Genomic DNA, 17,155 nt, shown 5'->3' with positions numbered 1-17,155 from the left:
TCCCTCTACTGAGAAACATACCTTTTTCTCCTAAATTTTTTTTTAATACAGAATAATCTAGTATTCCATTTTTCAGTTTGAGTTACATTTACATGGTTTAAGGTATCTAAGTGTTATGCTCTTTTTTCAATAGAAAAAATGCAGTATTTGTAAAACTGAAATGTATTAATTATAAACAGATCTAATTTTGAATCTTTTAATGGTTCACAAGTATTCTGTGCTCATTTTGATCTTAAGTAAGTCTATAGCAAATTAGTTATTTCTGAATAAACTTTAGATTGTATTTTTACATCGGTTCCAGTATTCCAAATAAAATATAGACTCATTTCATGTTCCTTTGTTCCCTTTCGTTTCTCTCCCCTTTCCGTCTCATAATAGATATGAAAATTCTTTCTTGCTTGGGAAGACTACTCTCCATACATTTATTTTTAAACATGTAGTTTAATGGGAAAAAAAAGGACCCATTGAAATTGCTGTAAGATAAAGGAGGCTTATGTGCAATTTTTACAAATCAAAATTAATGTGACTATTTAACAACTATGTCCAAGTATGTAATTGCTATGTTTGAATTAATATTCAACAATTAAAAGTTTGAATTAATATTCTAAACTTTTAATTTCCTCACAATCCTAACCACTATTCTGCTCTTAGAAAACCTGCTTTGTCACTGTTATTATACTCTGTATAAGACAGTATTACTTCTTGTAACACGAAGTAATATTTAAATAACAGTATTTACTTGTCTCTTAACTTTTACTAGTAAAAGTTAAGAACATGATTACCACTTTGTTAATAGTATTACCTGCAACTAACAAAATTGCCTGATATTTTTTCCTTTGCGATGTAGTATGCACCTGAGGATATAATGGAATATGACTATGAGTATGGGGAAGCAGAATATAAAGAGGCTGAAAGTGTAACAGAGACTCCCACTGTAACTGAAGAGACAATAGCGCAAACCGAGGTAAAAGCAAAGTAGCGCCTTTGTGTATGGGGTCCTGCTGTTTGTCATCCTGTTGTTCCTTATGTCCACTTTTCCTCAAACTTATCATAAACCTTTCATTCATCTGATTTCTATGACCTGATAACAGTGATTTTTATTGACAGTAGCTGTCCTGAAGGAATGATGCCCGGTTTGCTTTGCTTATCCTTCCTTTCATCCATGCTCTTTATTTCCCTTTTCATTTTATTTATGTTTTCCATTCCATCTTTCACCACATTTTACAGAAAAAGAAATTCAATTTCAAAATGAAGACGAAGACAGTGGCCACTAACTCAAAGAAAAAGTCCAAAAAGTTTACACCCCCTAAATCTGAAAAATTTGCAACCAAGAAGAAGAAAAGTTATCAAGCAGCAGCAAAAGCCAAGCTAGGGGTAAAGGTAGCAAAGAAAAAGCAATCAAGATCTCTCCTAGATAAGCTGGAAGATCTCTGATGATGAGTCATTGTCCTAACCCAACTAGATAAATACTCATTTGGCTAATACGATACCCCAGTTAAATCATGATTTCCATAGATTTTGGATTACCTTACATTTTTACTAATTGATTTTCTTTTGAATTTACCATTAGGCAAATATTGTTGATGATTTTCAAGAATACAACTATGGAACAGAAAGTTACCAAACAGAAGCTCCTAGGCGTGTATCTGGACCAAATGAGGTAATGCTCATAGACAGCATTAAATTTTTAAAATGTGTAATATTTCTTGGTATATTTCACTCTGGAAGAATCTATAACCTCTGAAAAGTTTGACATTTTTATTCTTTTACTGAGGTAAGAGAAACAATAGAATTGGCTCACTATTACTAAAAACAGTTCATTTAAAATTAACGTCAATTCAGATTTTGCATGACTCTTTGCTTCATGCAAATGCTAAATTGATCAAACTGAATTGACTGCTATCATTTTCTTGATTCCTCCTGGGATTGAGCAAGCTTCTCAAAATGTTGTGATTAAGGGTATTCACAACATGACCCTTCTGTGAGGAGGAGAATCCTCTAAAGTAACAACTGTATCATCAAATGATACAATTAGAATTTACTCCATCTGACCAATAATCATGCATTTTTATGACACAAATATTTTGAGAAAATATAGTCTTAGTTGGTTTTAGTGGCTATTTACATTTTCAAACTTAATTATGGTTAAAATATTATATCTTAACCTTTTCCAGTCCTTTCTATGAAAATGTTTAAGTACATACAGGTACAAATAGAACAAATAGAACAATCTTCCTGAATTTCATACTATGCCTATATTCTGATTATGAAAAAAATAAGTATACAATTCAGTTTAACTGGTATGAGGAATACCTGAATCATTTTAGTTATTAAAAATTTATATAACATGTGTCCCAGTGAGGCAAATTAACTGAGTGAGACTTTATATGCAAACACATAATTTAGAATAATAACATTTTAGGGTAGGAACCAATTTCAAGTTTCATCTAGTCCAAAATAATCATTTTCCAAAAATGGTTATCTTGATTCAAGGTGTTTATTTATATACCCAAATTCATTCATCTTTTGCTCAGATCTATGAACATAGTAATATTCTGATCCCAGATGATATGCACCCCCTAATGATAGTATATACTCATTGTTTAAGAATACAAAAATATTATGGTTATTGGACATTTTATTTTAGTTAACAATCACTAAATTAATCATTTAGCCACATTTTTCATTCACATGACTTTATGTAACACTACGTATTATTCAATATTGTTCTATCATCTAGATTCACTATGTTATAGCAAACAAGTTATTTATGAAATTCAAAAGTAGCAAGATAAATTATTTAATTTATCAAATTTATTTAATTTATCAAAATCATATGACCCAAAATTACCTAATAAATATCATTCAGATTTATGCTATTAATGAGAATTATTTATGAAAAAAGGAAATTATACTAGCTTTATTTTTCTATATCTCTGAGATAGTATTTTTGATGTAATTTTTACTTTTAAGTGAATAATCTCATACTCTTTATGAGACTACACGGTGATATATTCTATTGTATTAAATTCTGAGGACTATAATTTACATTTTATTTGCTATAAAGAACTCTTTGGTGATATAATACTTCCCTACATTCTAGATACTCTGCATAAATATTGCAATGATAAATCTCAATATTGGCATTAATATTTTATTTTTCGGATTGAGAGTCAAACTTACATGACTTTTCTGGTAGCAATTATATTTCATTATGAGGTTCTGTGAGATTTGAAAATTAAGCAAAGCTTTAACTATATATTTTCTATATATACATATATATATATTATTCAAGTCAAACTATAAAGTAAATATCAAATTGCATAACAAGTTTTTTCCAATGGAACAAGCAAATACACATGTTGAATCTATGTGAATATTTGCAGTTTATTGGCAAAAGTTCTTTGAAAGCAATATTTCCTTGTACATACCAATGTACAAAAATATTTCTTTCAATAATGCTGAAAGGCTGTCTTTCCCAGCTTTCAGACTTGCTTGAGTAGTATTCAGACCACTTCCTGTCACATTCCATCAAACTGTAATTGCAAATGCTTACCTTGCTTTACTAACAGTAAACTTCATGTTCTCCAATTCCTTGCAACTTAAATTAATAGCCAAATCCAGTTGAAGAAGTATTTACTGAAGAATATCTAACTGGAGAGGATTATGATTCCCAGAGGAGAAATTCTGAGGATATGCTATATGAAAACAAAGAAATAGACGGCAGGGACTCTGATCTTCTGGTAGATGGAGATTTAGGCGAATATGATTTTTATGAATATAAAGAATATGAAGATAAACCAACAAGCCCCACTAATGAAGAATTTGGTCCAGGTGTTCCAGCAGAAACAGATATCACAGAAACAAGTGTAAGTCAGTATTCTGCTCTGTGTCATTGTATGTCTTATTTCTGGAGTATTTTCGTGTTCATCTTGATGTCTTTTCAGGTTTAAAATGTAGGTTATGTTCTTATATAAATTATGAATATTTATCACTACTAGGTTACCTTGATAGGTTCTTCCTCATGGGGATCTTCAGCAGTTGTATCTCAGGCCACACTACTGGAGTCTTCATTTGAAAGAATAATCTTTAATAGAGTTGTATAAAAGTTTTCTTGGCATTGATAAGATTAAATTACAGTCATTGTCATTCTGGGTACTAAGACTGTTTTCTAATTTTTAGACTGTTTTATTTATTTTTCTTTTCTGGTGATGCTCAGGAATGCACCATATTAATTATCATTTTATCATTATAATTATTATTATTTAACCTTTTGAACCCCTTTACCCATTTCTTCCCTCCACCTCTATTTTATTGAATTTAATTTGATGACACTTTTTGCTTAGTACCTTGGGATAATAATGAGGTCGACAGATATCTTTATCTTTTTATAATGTGTCTTTAAGAAACAATTGTTCAATCTCATTCAAGATTTAGCATTAATGTTCATTGTGTTTCCGTTTGTATATTTTCAATATTTAAAACTTTAATAGGTTTCTATGTTAAAAAACACATTTTAATAGATTGTTTTAAATGCAGTTAGATGATTAAATGATCTTTTAAAAATACTTAAATGGCCTTATTTACTTAAAGACAGGCTGCTTGAATTTTTCACTCAACAGATAAATGGCCATGGTGCATATGGAGAAAAAGGACAGAAAGGAGAACCAGCAGTAGTTGAACCGGTAAGTACTGGTATGAATACATTGTAATAGTACCATTGAAAATTCTAATGTCCGAATGTTTATAATGCCACAAGTAATGAGTTAGTAAGGCCAGTTCTGGCAAGTAGAATTTCAATACACCAAAAAAATATAGAGATACAGAATTTTGGAATTTGAAACTAGCTGACAATGTTTTAGTCTAATTCTCTCATTTAAAAACTAAGAAACCTAAGACCTAAAGGGTTCAAATGTTTGGTGGTTGAGATATGACCAGACTTTACCTCTTCTATTTTCCAGTCCAGTGATTTTCTCCTCTAATTTCTATAACTTAACATTATTAGAAATATATTATTTGACATAGTACTTATTTGTTTCATATTCAAATCACATCATGTAATAATATGAAAACGTTCTTTTTAAAATTTGCTTGCTTTTCTTCCATTGGAAAAAATCTTCAAATCACTTCAAAAGTGACTTGAAGATTTATATTAATGTTACTACCACTCAAGATATTGGTAAGAAGCAAATTCTTACTGGAAGTCAATTTTACTGTTGTTCTCCCTAATGAGCAATTTGGGAAAAGTATTGCATTAGAACTAAAGGAAGTATGTTTAACTATTTGCCTCAAACTAATGAAAATCATTTCAGGAACTACAAGGATGTAAAATTTTTATAAAAGATGGAGGAGATAAAACTATAAAAGATGCATCTCTAAGAACATTGTTATCTGTTTATTACTCCAAAATCTGAGAAAGCACATCGTATGCTCACCAAAGTCTTTAAAAATAATTTTTCAGAATAAATTTGTCCTTGTTATGAAAATTTACAACCAACTTTTTAAATGACAAGACAGTTTTCAGCAGTAGAATCATAAACTTTCTAGAATTGTGTTCTTATCCTGAAATAGTATTCTATTCTCTTGTCTTTTTAAGAACTTATATTTATGTCCAGTTCTTTAACATGGACTTTTCTCCCCTTTCCCTGAGTTAAAGTGCTTAGGTGCTGCTTTCTTCCATCCTTTCATTCACACAGCAAATATTTATCAGTTTCTTGCTTTGTGCCTGGCATTATTCTGGGTGCTAGGGAAAACTTGGTTAAATGTCTTTGCCCTCTTGGGGAGCACTTAGCATATTCTCTTTGTAATATTACTTACCTGAATATTTATTTCCTTGCTAATTAGTTCACAGATTTTCTCAGGACAGGGATTATGTCTTCTATCATTTTTAATTTCCTCCCTTCCCCATGCAAAAATGCTTGTAATTGTTTTATATGTAGGAACAGATAATTTACCTTTTAAAATGCAATGATGTGGTGCTTTCTAAGAGCCAATTAGATAAGAGGTTAGGGGTCACATTGCCCTAGTAATGACTCTATCTTTTTTTAACTGTAGGGCATGCTTATTGAAGGACCACCAGGGCCAGCAGGACCTGCGGTATGTAAATGTTTTAAGATTATTTTTGTCTTGATTTTTTAAATAATCAGATATAAGATTTCTATTACACTGTTGAATTTATACATTTTAGACTAATTTGAGTATTGAATTATAGAGGCAAATACTTGGTCAGAGGACCCGGTGGCCTTCAATCACTTTCTGATTTGGCTATCCAAATGATATTCTTTTGAGAGCTATGAAATTAAATTTTGTTTTAAATATTTTTGTTGCTTAAATATCTCTGACTTTTCTAACCTCATCTTCAATTTTGTGCCTGAAAGTTATAAAAGTAAAAAAAAAGCCCTCTTTTTTTTTTTTTTTTTTAAGAGGTATAGATATATCTCAAAGAAGAGAGCTGAGAATTCTAAGTGGACTGTAGCTGCCTTATCTGTACTTCTGAATGGAGTGACTATCAGCTTCCATTGTCATTTCCTAATAAGGCTAATGTTACTCATCAGGGTGTCTTTATTGTCAGGTAGTTGTACTGATCTGACTTTGTAAGAAATCCTCTTTCTTTTGTGGAATTAATTAAATTCTTGTCATGTGAAATAAATATATTATACTGATGCCTTTAAATACTTTTACCCATAAAGAATATAAATGATTTCTACATTTCAACTTCACTGTCACATTTTTGCAGTCTAATTAAATGAGTATACCATTTCTTCAGTAAGAACTAGGAACAAACTTCCACCTCAGGGACTGTACATTGGCAGGATTTCCTTTCCTGTTCTTCCTTGGAATGTCTGTCTCTACCCTGAGAGCAGCCTCGTAGAGGAAGAGTTGAGCTAGCTACAAAGTGGTCCCTATATGTTCTCTTTTTATGGGAAGATAAATAGGGCAATTGTTTGGGAGAAGAGTGTTTATTTATGAATATGAGTTCTTCTTTGATTTTGGTAGGATGAATTTGCCTGAATACTAACAAAATCAGGAATCTAACTCAGATTATGGTTTATTTCTCTGTAGGGTCTTATGGGTCCTCCAGGTCTACAAGGCCCCACTGGACCCCCTGGTGACCCTGGTGAGAGGGTAAGTGAAGGGACTCATAACAAAAGAATGCAACATAAATGAAAAGAATTAAAATATATTCTACAGGTTTAACATATTATTCTCACTTGGATAACATATGAATTCAGTGTTGTGCAAAATTTTGTTTAACTTTTCTAACTATAATTTTAAAAGTGAGGTGAAAGAATGTGCATTTATCTATGTTATAATTAGTAAGAAAATTTTTTATTTTTAATCAATTTCCATTTTGATATGAACCCAATACATTAGATTAAGTTCTTCCTTTTGAGTTCAGACATATTTACCAGAAACTCCCATGACTATTTAGTTGAATACTGATAGACTGAATTAATAAGGCTACATCCTAATTTGAAGATCACATCCTGGGTCACATGGAGAAATAGACCATTTGCGTTGTCTATTGAAACTCTTCTTGTAAAATCCCTTTTTTTCTCCTTCCTTGAGTAGGCAATAAATTTGTGCATTATTTAAATTATATAAAACTACTGCAATGAAATACAATCCTCTCTAGGTATCCTTACTAAAAGGAGATTAAACAAGAAGTAGAGGACAAACACAAAGTAGATAATGTAGACTTATGGTATTCAAAGTTATTCTGTTTCTAATACATTTAATTATTTTATTTATTGATTAATTTTGATGATTTTATTTACTTCCCTAGGGTCCCCCAGGACGTCCCGGTCTACCAGGAGCTGATGGTTTACCTGGTCCTCCTGGTACCATGTTAGTGTTACCGGTATGTTTTTTATAGTTATAAAGATGACCCGATGTTTTGTCATCCTACTGCTGAAAAATATTGCTTAACCATATTATAGATCAATCAAAAAAACATTGTATGAGGTAGAGATACTTGAAATGAAGCAGCCTTCAGAAATTGTGATAAATTTTGCTAAAGCAAAATTCTGGTAAATATTTATTTCTGCAGTAGAACTGAGGCTTTATTATTTCATTATATTTTTTGACAAGAAATCTTAGAGGATTTTCTTAATATTTTTAATCATGTGCTTTATCCTGAGTCATATGAGTAACATGCATTTCATGTATTAACATAAAGTTAATATGCTATTTACTACCATATAGACACTAGCTAATACTTTTTAAATACAATATATCTATAGTATTATTCATTGTCCAAAAATTATTTGTTTTACCTTAAGATTGCTTTTTAAAGTTGCCCGAAAGAATTAATATTGTTAAAATGGCCATACTACCCAAAGCAATCTACAGATTTAATGAAACCTCTATCAAATTAACCTTGACATTTTTCACAGATCTAGAACAAAAAATCCTAAAATGTATATGGAACCATAAAAGACCCAGAATTGCCAAAGCAATCCTTAGGAAAAAGAACAAAGCTAGAGGCATAACCCTCCCAGACTTCAGACAATATTACAAAGCCACGGTAATCAAAGCAGCATGGTACTGGCACAAAAACAGACATATAGATCAATGGAACAGAGTAGAGAGCCCAGAAATAAACCCACGCACCTATGGTCAATTAATCTTTGACAAAGGAGGCAAGAATATACAATGGGGAAAAGATGATCTTTTTAGCAAGGGATGTTGGGAAAGTTGGAGAGCCCCATGTAAATCAATGAAGTTAGAACACACCCTCACACCATACACAAAAATAAACTCAAAATGGCTTAAAGACTTAAATATAAGACACGACACCATAAAACTTCTAGAAGAGAACATAGGCAAAACATTCTTTGACATAAATTATAGCAAAGTTTTCTTGGGTCAGTCTTCCAAGGTACTAGAAATAAAAGCAAAACTAAACAAATGGGACCTAATCAAATTTATAAGCTTTAGCACAGCAAAGGCAACCATAAACAAAACAAAAAGACAACCAACAGACTGGGAGAAAATACTTTCAAAAGATGCGACTGTCAAGGGCTTAATTTCCAAAATATACAAACATCTCAAACAGCTCAGTAACAACAAAAACAAAAAAAAAAAACCATCAAAAAATGGGCAGAAGACCTAAATAAACATTTCTCCAAAGAAGACATACAGATGGTCAATAGGCACAAGAAGAGATGCTAAACATTGCTAATTATTAGAGAAGTGTAAATCCAATCTACAATGAGGTATCAACTCACGCCAGTCAGAATGGCCATCATTAAAAAGACTACAAATAATAAATGCTGGAGAGGGTGTGGAGAAAAGGGAACCCTCCTACACTGTTAGTGGGAATGTAAATTGAGTCAGCTACTATGGAAAACAATACGGAGGTTCCTCAAAAAACTAAAAAATAGAGTTAACATATGATCCAGCAGTCCCACTCCTGGGCATGTATCCACAGAATACTCAAATTTAAAAAGATACATGCACCCCAGTGTTCATAGCAGCTCTATTTACAACAGCCAAGACATGGAAGCAACCTAAGTGTCCAGTAACAGATGAATAACAGTAACAGATGAATGGATAAAGAAGATGTGGTATATATATATATATATATAAAACGGGATACTATTCAGCTATTAAAAAGAATGAAATTATGTCATTTGCAGAAACATTGATGAAACTAGAGATTATCATACTGAGTGAAGTAAGTCAGACAGAGAAAGACAAATATCATATGATATCACTTATATGTGGAATATAAAATATGATGCAAATGAACATATTTACAAGATAGAAACAGACTCACAGATTTAGAAAACAAATTTATGCTTACCAAAGGGGAAGGGAGGGGGGAGGGATAAATTAGGAGTTTGGGATTAGCAGATACAAACTACTAAATATAAAATAGATAAACAACAAGGTCCCTCTGTATAGCACAGAGAACTGTATTCAATATCTTATAATAAACCATAATGGAAAAGAATAAGAATATAATACACATATATTTTATATATATATTATATATATATATATAAAATTGAATCACTTTGCTATACAACAGAAACTAATACAACTATACTTCAATAAAAAATTTTTTTAAATAAAGTTGCCCAAGTTCTTGTGGAAAAAATTTATTTGTTTAAATGTAATAAAGATTCAAGTAATAATAACATAGAGAGAAATTTATTCATGCTGCATTTTGAGTTAAAATGAAAAAGGAGCTTTAGCATTTTATAGAGGGATACAGAAAGGATCAGTTTCCTAGTATAATTACTTAAGAAAAGGTAAACAAACTGAATCTATCTCAAGGAAGATTTCCTCTGTGTTCACAGAGATTCCAGAAGTTTTGCTCAACAAAATAGCAGTTGATCTACAACACTACCGAACTTAGTGCATTTAGAATTTTTACAAATGAGTGAGTAGAATGGGTAGCGTTTGTGCAGGTAAAGAAATGGATGATAGCTTATTCCATAGTTTTCAAAAATTATGGAATTTAAAATTGTAAAGGAGTCTGTAGTCTCTTCTACAAGTGGTAAAGCATGGTCTAGAAAACTTCTATAATGGACAGAAAGAAAATTTAAAAAAAAATCTAGGTATCATGATTCATGATGGAGTTACCATGGACTTTTGTAAAATCCCACCATTTTAAATAAGTAGTTTTTAATCTAGTAATTAATGCACCTATTTGAGAAATTCTTATTTTGAGCTTCTGTATGTTATCTTTTCTTAGTTTCGTTATGGTGGTGATGGTTCCAAAGGACCAATCATCTCTGCTCAGGAAGCTCAGGCCCAGGCCATTCTTCAGCAGGCTCGGGTAAGAAAGGATCAACATGTAGTTCCATAACCTGATTCTGTGCCAAATTATGCAAGAGAGAGAAAGTGTGCATGTGTGTGTGTGTGCATGTGTGTGTGTGTGTGCGTGTGTGTGTGTGTGTGTATCTGGAGGGTGCTACTATTATGAACAAAATACTTCTGAATAGTATGTTGAATTTAGATGGAGAAGATACTAAGATAATATCTATTTTTCCGATAGGAATATTTTCTTTAATTTAATATTTAATTTAAATGACTGACCCTTGCAGTATTGCCATACATAATTCTGGCAAAAACATGCAGACCATAATACACAAATTTTCTAATTTTTTTTCAAAGAGTACTGATGGATTTATATGTATCACCCTTTATCTTTCACATCCAGTTTTCCCTGCAAAGGCATATGTCAATGACCAATAAATAAAGTAAGAGGATAAAGTTTAAAATAATTTTTCCACCCAATCTTATAGATTATTCAGGATATCCCAAATAATCCAGAAAATTAAATTTCTTAGGCATTCTTGTGGAGGAAAGAAACCTTCAAATATGTATTCTAAGCTCGAATCATTGTAATCTATATTTTAAACCAAATCCATTCAGTTCATATTTGTTTGTCAGCTAAAAGCTTTTCACTATCTGTATACTTATAAAATATAAAATTGTTTGCTTTTTAAGTTAGCTCCAGTGCAGTTAAAATATAGATAAGAAAATCAAAAGAATGGATCAGGAAAATGTTGAAAGTCATATAATACTTTTATTCATAGTATAGTCTTTTTTTCTTTTCAAGGAAAAAGGAAATAAAGGGCTTATAGTTGACATGGATATGGGTACCTGCTTCCTAAGTGATATAAATCATTTTGGTGATAACTTTATCACCATAAATTTATGAGTGCATAAATTATCTGAGAGTGTAAGTCTATTAATCTGAAAAGATGCCATTGTTTGGTTACATCATTTATAAAGAAAATGAAAAACTTAAATATTTGTTTATTAGAACTTGGCATAATACAAATCTAAAAATATTTAAATTGATTTACTAATGATGCCTACAACTTATAAATTTTATTACTTTGAACAGATTTTAGGTAATTATTTGAGCTTAAATAGTTTATTAGGCCATTGAATTCCTAATTTTATTAGTCCTTTTAACCTCCTTGGAAATAGGTAGCAAGCATTATAATTCCAATTTTTCAGATATTTAATCTCAAGGATTAAGAAGTGTATTGTCAAAAATCTCATGGTGAGTCAGTAGTGAAATTTTGGAGATATTACTGTTTCCATCTCATGCACTTTTCTAATTTGATTTTACATTATTTCTATTACAATATTATTTTTTATATCTGTTTTGGCAATCTAAATATTCATCTTTTGGAATCACTAATATTAAAAAATAGCACACCATACTAATTTAACATCTGTCAAATATTTATCCTTTTACTCTACTTGTTCTAGCTTTCCAAGTGCTAATTTCACATTTCTAATATTCAGTGTCAATAGTGCATGTAATCAGTCTATCATGCCTATGATTCTACAAAATAAATGCATTTTTCTATAAAGCATTAAATTTGAGATTTGTTAAAATAACTGTATTATCTAAGCACTTTCTGATCAATTTTGCTTTTTACTGTCTGGCTTGAATTGTCATAGTTTTTATCCTAAAATAGTGCTAGAAAACTTTCACTTAAAGCACTTCAAATTGTTCACATCTAAAAGTATTGTCAATGAGAATTACACCTACGTATTTAAGAGAAGCCTATGCAATATTCTCAATGCACTTTTGAGTAGAAAAATCATCAGATATTAAATTTCTTATTAGATGTTAAAATCTATTTTAACTTTTGTCATTGAATAAATCATAATATATATGGTACAAGATTGTATATAAGTCACAACAGCTTAAAAAATGTCTAATACTTATTAGGTCAATTTGTCATTCTAAAAACTTGTGATTCTTCAGTAATCAGGCACTCTTTCTACTATGTAGCTATTATACCTCTGTTGATGAGCTGCTACTTAAGGGTAACTTGTGCAAATGAATATTGTGGTTTAATATGCTCATCCAGGGAGGCATTCCTGAATTTGCTATATTTTATTTTCTAGATTGCTCTGAGAGGTCCACCTGGCCCAATGGGTCTAACTGGAAGACCGGGTCCTGTGGTAGGTTACCCAAAAAGATAATATATGGTTAAATTCCTGTATTAGTAGTTCCTTGTGCAACTTTGGCCAGGCAGTTTTCATATCTCTGGCTGGTGAAAGTAGGGTAAATATACCGGCTTATACTTGGATTTGGTTTCCATTTAAGAAATCTCTCTGAATTCAGTCCTCAGTAAATTTTAATGAAAAGGTTACAATGGAAAATTCTCAAATCAAACAAATACAGTGAAAAATATAATTGAATCACGTATCCAATTATTAACTTTTCAAACTATAATTTATTTGCATAATAGTTTGAGTTGTTGAAGTTCAAGTGTACAGTAAGTTCTTGAGATTTAATTTTATGTTAAACAGAATTTATTAAAAAAGAAAAAAATATTTGAGGCCAATGAAAATTTTTCCATAATCTTAGGAGAAAGCAGGAGACTTGGCTTAAACTTTAAGTTGCCTCTAGTATTCCATTAACTGCTTCAGATATTAGAGAAATTATTTTGTCTTTTAGAGACTCTTGGCAAATAAGTGTTTTATTTTCCTTACAAGCTTACTGACAAGCTAATATTCTATATATTTTTTAAAATATTTTGAAACTTACCAAATGCTAAGCAGTGTAGCAATTCACACAAACACAAAACAAAGATTCTTTTTAAATCATACTTTTTTCTTAAGGGAAAAGAACATTGTATAATTCCAACCTGAGTTCTCATTGATTTTAAAATGAATGGAATACTTTCTATTTTAAGTATTCTTTTGATATAAAAAGCTGTAGTATACTTTCAATATGATCTTATATGCTCACAATGTTTTATTGAAATAATGGTATTTATAGAAATTATTACTCTGAACATTCAAAGTTTATCTTTTGTTTACTTAGTAGACACAGCAAAATGATTTTATTCAAATTTGAATCAATTAAATAGTTTTACTGATCTTATTAGGAGGAAAAATAGTTTTCTTCATGTAGTTTATTTAAGAGTTTGTTATCTACTTTTCCATAAATTTATGGTTCTCTTCAGTCTTGAAATTTTATAACATTTCATATATTTTGGAGGGCTTTATACTCAATCATATGAGCTCATGTGGAACATGTGTTCTGGCAATATGTTCCACAGAATTTAAATTATACACACTTCTAAATGCATTATTATGTATTTATCATGTAGTTTTACTCTTCTGCCTTTCAAAATATAGTAGGGAAGATGAAAGATTCCATGTCATTTAATAAAGGAAGAAATAGAGTTAATATGTAATTGCTTGTTAATAATAACACATTTACATGACTGAGGAAAATCAGCAGTATGCTAGTGTTTTACAAATTTGGGGGCAGAAGAATTACCCATATATTTTATCAAAAGTGAAAGTTCCTGGGGCCTTGAACTTGAGGCTCTAATGATGCATATTCAGGGTCGGAACTGGCAAACTATATTTTCAACGAGTGCAGCAGGCTGATTCTTACGGTCAAGCGTGTTTGGGAAACACTGCCTTTTGCTTAAATTAAAAATATCAGCCTAGCATCTGTAAGTTCTTGAGATTTTTTATTATCCTATTATCCAAAGGAATTTTCCTGCTTATCATCCTGACAAACACAAGTCTAATGGATCTGTAGAGGGTAAGAACAGTGATGAGCAGAACCAGTGAAAGCTTGTTACGTTAAGCTGTTCCTGTTTTCACCAGTCCTTAAGGGTCAGACATTCACAGCATGTTGGCAAAGAGAAAACATTGACAGCCATGTTATTACATTACCATTCTCAATGTAATATCCAAGATTAATTGATTTTACTACTTAAGTCTTTGTTATAGAAAGTCTTAGCTTCCTAAAATATTAAAGGTTGATATTGAGAGAAAAAAATCACATTGTTTGTTTTTACCATTTTCTCTTCTCTTATTCTTTGCTCCAAAACATAAAATTATAACAGACTTTAAAAAATCTTAATTCTAGAGTCTAACGTATTTTATATATTAAGATTTAAAAAAGAAACAATATTTTAATACATAAATATGTTCATTCTTTCAGTGAAATATTCCTTTTTTCAATTATTTGTTTCCAATTGATTTTATAGACTAAAAGAGATCTATATTTTAAAATATTCAGGAAACATAGAAAATGTTCTTTACCCTATTCTGTTACTGTCAATTATTACATGGCGATTTTTAGAATAAGTGTTTGGGCAAAGTAATTATAATCCGTTGAGTAGGTTGTGCTTATATACAGAAGATATAATGCAGTAAAGTAATTAAAAATAGACTGTCCTTTAATTTCATTCAATTCTATGCTTAATAATCTGATTTAATGTAGAACCCCAGTTTCTCTCTTGAAGAAATTTAGTTGCAAGAATTCTTAATTAGACACTTGTAAGTCATCATTCTTGTAATTTTCAGGATTGGAATATTCATGTTACTTGACTTGTCATATTTTTTGGCAGTCATATTAATAGCTATTTTACTTTGGAGCCACCAGGAGGCTCTAGATACCTAGCATTTTCAGGCTTAGCATAATTTTAACCTTTTTGCAATTTGATTCAATGTAGTATTTAATTGAATCTCTATTGATTTAAATAAATCAGAAACTTCTTAAACACACAAAGTATACTTCTTCAGAATGAAGTAACTATTACCACTATGTTCAATTTTAGTGTTCTAAAGCTTTTTAGGAAGATGAATGGCCTAGTATTTATTTTTTAAAACTCACAGCACTTTTATAAAGTGGTTTTATACTTTTTTCCAGTTACTCTGCCAGGCTTTTGTTGCACTTTGTGAATTATGTAAATATTTGGAAGAGGCATTTGTCATAAGGACTTATTCTCCTAAGGAAAAATAGACCAATCTAGGAAAAAATGCTTTGACATTATTTCAGGACAATTATAATAACAACAATAGCATCTGTTCTTGACATTTTATTGCTATAGAATTCAGTGTCTGAGAAGCTTCTGAGTATAACAGCATTAATATTTGCCAAGTTTCATAAATGAATTCAATGTGTACCCGATTCTGTAAAAATGTATTTCCTCTAGTACTCCACCACAGAGTAATGATAAATAACGCCTGTGTATCATCGTAAGTGCTCTGGTGGCATACACATTAAAGAACATTTCAATGTGATTTCATGAAATTTGCTTCTGTGTAGTTATCAGTAAAATATAGACTTTTAAATATAGTTCACACACTGGAATACAGTCAAAATCTGAGAAGAGATGTATTTCAATCAGAGGACTTGAAAATTTTGTTGTATTAACTAATAAAATCATACTATTTGAAGAAATGTATTTTGAATAATGTTTAATTATTTCAAGTGAAAATGGTAGGAAAAAAACTGGTTAGGGAATTACAAAATTAAATGATTATGTCTTCACCTTTTCTCTACAGGGGGGGCCTGGTTCCTCTGGGGCCAAAGGTGAGAGGGGTGATCCAGGTCCTCAGGTAAAAATTAACCTATTTCGCTTATTTTATTTTTGAGTTTATTTTATCTATTAGGGTAATTGAAGTGTCTACCATCTGTTTTATGAGTAAAATAATTACTTACATTACCTTTAAGCTCACATCACCTTCTTCAGTTGAAACATCTCTAACGATCAGTTGACTGCCAATAACTTTATTAATTTAAACAATATTAAAAGAAGATAATAAGCTAGAATGGGAAAGTCTTGATAGTAATAGGTCTTCAGAACATTAGATTGGCTTGAGATTGTACAGAACAGAGAAGCACTATTACAATTGTATTTATAGTGGTCCTGCCACAAGCCTAACATGTTTCCTATGGAGAATAAAATCTAGTAAATTGTCTCAGAAAAAATATTTAATATACCTAAAAGAAGCTAATTTTAAGCCCTTTGTAGAGCTGAGGAAATTAAGAGAAATTGAAAACGTCTGACCTGAAATTCTTAAAAAGATCTTACATTATATTTACATGGTGCCAAATTAAAAGTATTATTTTTCCTTGAATGATAATAAGTAGATAGAGACATTCACTATAAGCACATTATGAATTATACTTATTCTAGAAAACTGTAAAAGCAAAATGTGATGTATTTTTAAAATTCATTTTTAATGAAAATGCTTTCTGATATACTCAATACATATAAACTCAGATTGGGCTACAGGAGCTCTCAAGTGGCCATCCAACTAATTTTTTTCTTTTTTTAAAATTAGTTTTATTTTAACAATATTATAATGTAAACTTGAATGTGAACACCTATATGTATTCTTCGTCACCACCACC

General features: G+C 30.7%; 1 protein-coding gene across 2 annotated transcripts in view; it reads left to right on the top strand.

Annotated features, from left to right (window-relative positions):
• COL11A1 (collagen type XI alpha 1 chain) overlaps positions 1-17,155 on the top strand; it is a 196,316-nt gene that overhangs the window by 69,893 nt on the left and 109,268 nt on the right. For both annotated transcript variants that reach the window (XM_067727066.1, XM_067727067.1), the window contains exons 6-15: positions 848-964; positions 1,571-1,660; positions 3,615-3,869; positions 4,623-4,685; positions 6,055-6,096; positions 7,063-7,125; positions 7,787-7,861; positions 10,706-10,789; positions 12,889-12,945; positions 16,303-16,356. In XM_067727066.1, the coding sequence (XP_067583167.1) occupies positions 848-964; positions 1,571-1,660; positions 3,615-3,869; positions 4,623-4,685; positions 6,055-6,096; positions 7,063-7,125; positions 7,787-7,861; positions 10,706-10,789; positions 12,889-12,945; positions 16,303-16,356 (900 nt within the window). The remainder of the gene's footprint in view (positions 1-847; positions 965-1,570; positions 1,661-3,614; positions 3,870-4,622; positions 4,686-6,054; positions 6,097-7,062; positions 7,126-7,786; positions 7,862-10,705; positions 10,790-12,888; positions 12,946-16,302; positions 16,357-17,155) is intronic.

This window comes from Pseudorca crassidens, chromosome 2 (genome assembly GCF_039906515.1).
Source record: "Pseudorca crassidens isolate mPseCra1 chromosome 2, mPseCra1.hap1, whole genome shotgun sequence".
Taxonomy (NCBI): Eukaryota; Metazoa; Chordata; class Mammalia; order Artiodactyla; family Delphinidae; genus Pseudorca; species Pseudorca crassidens.
This window is presented reverse-complemented; position numbering and strand designations above follow the sequence as displayed.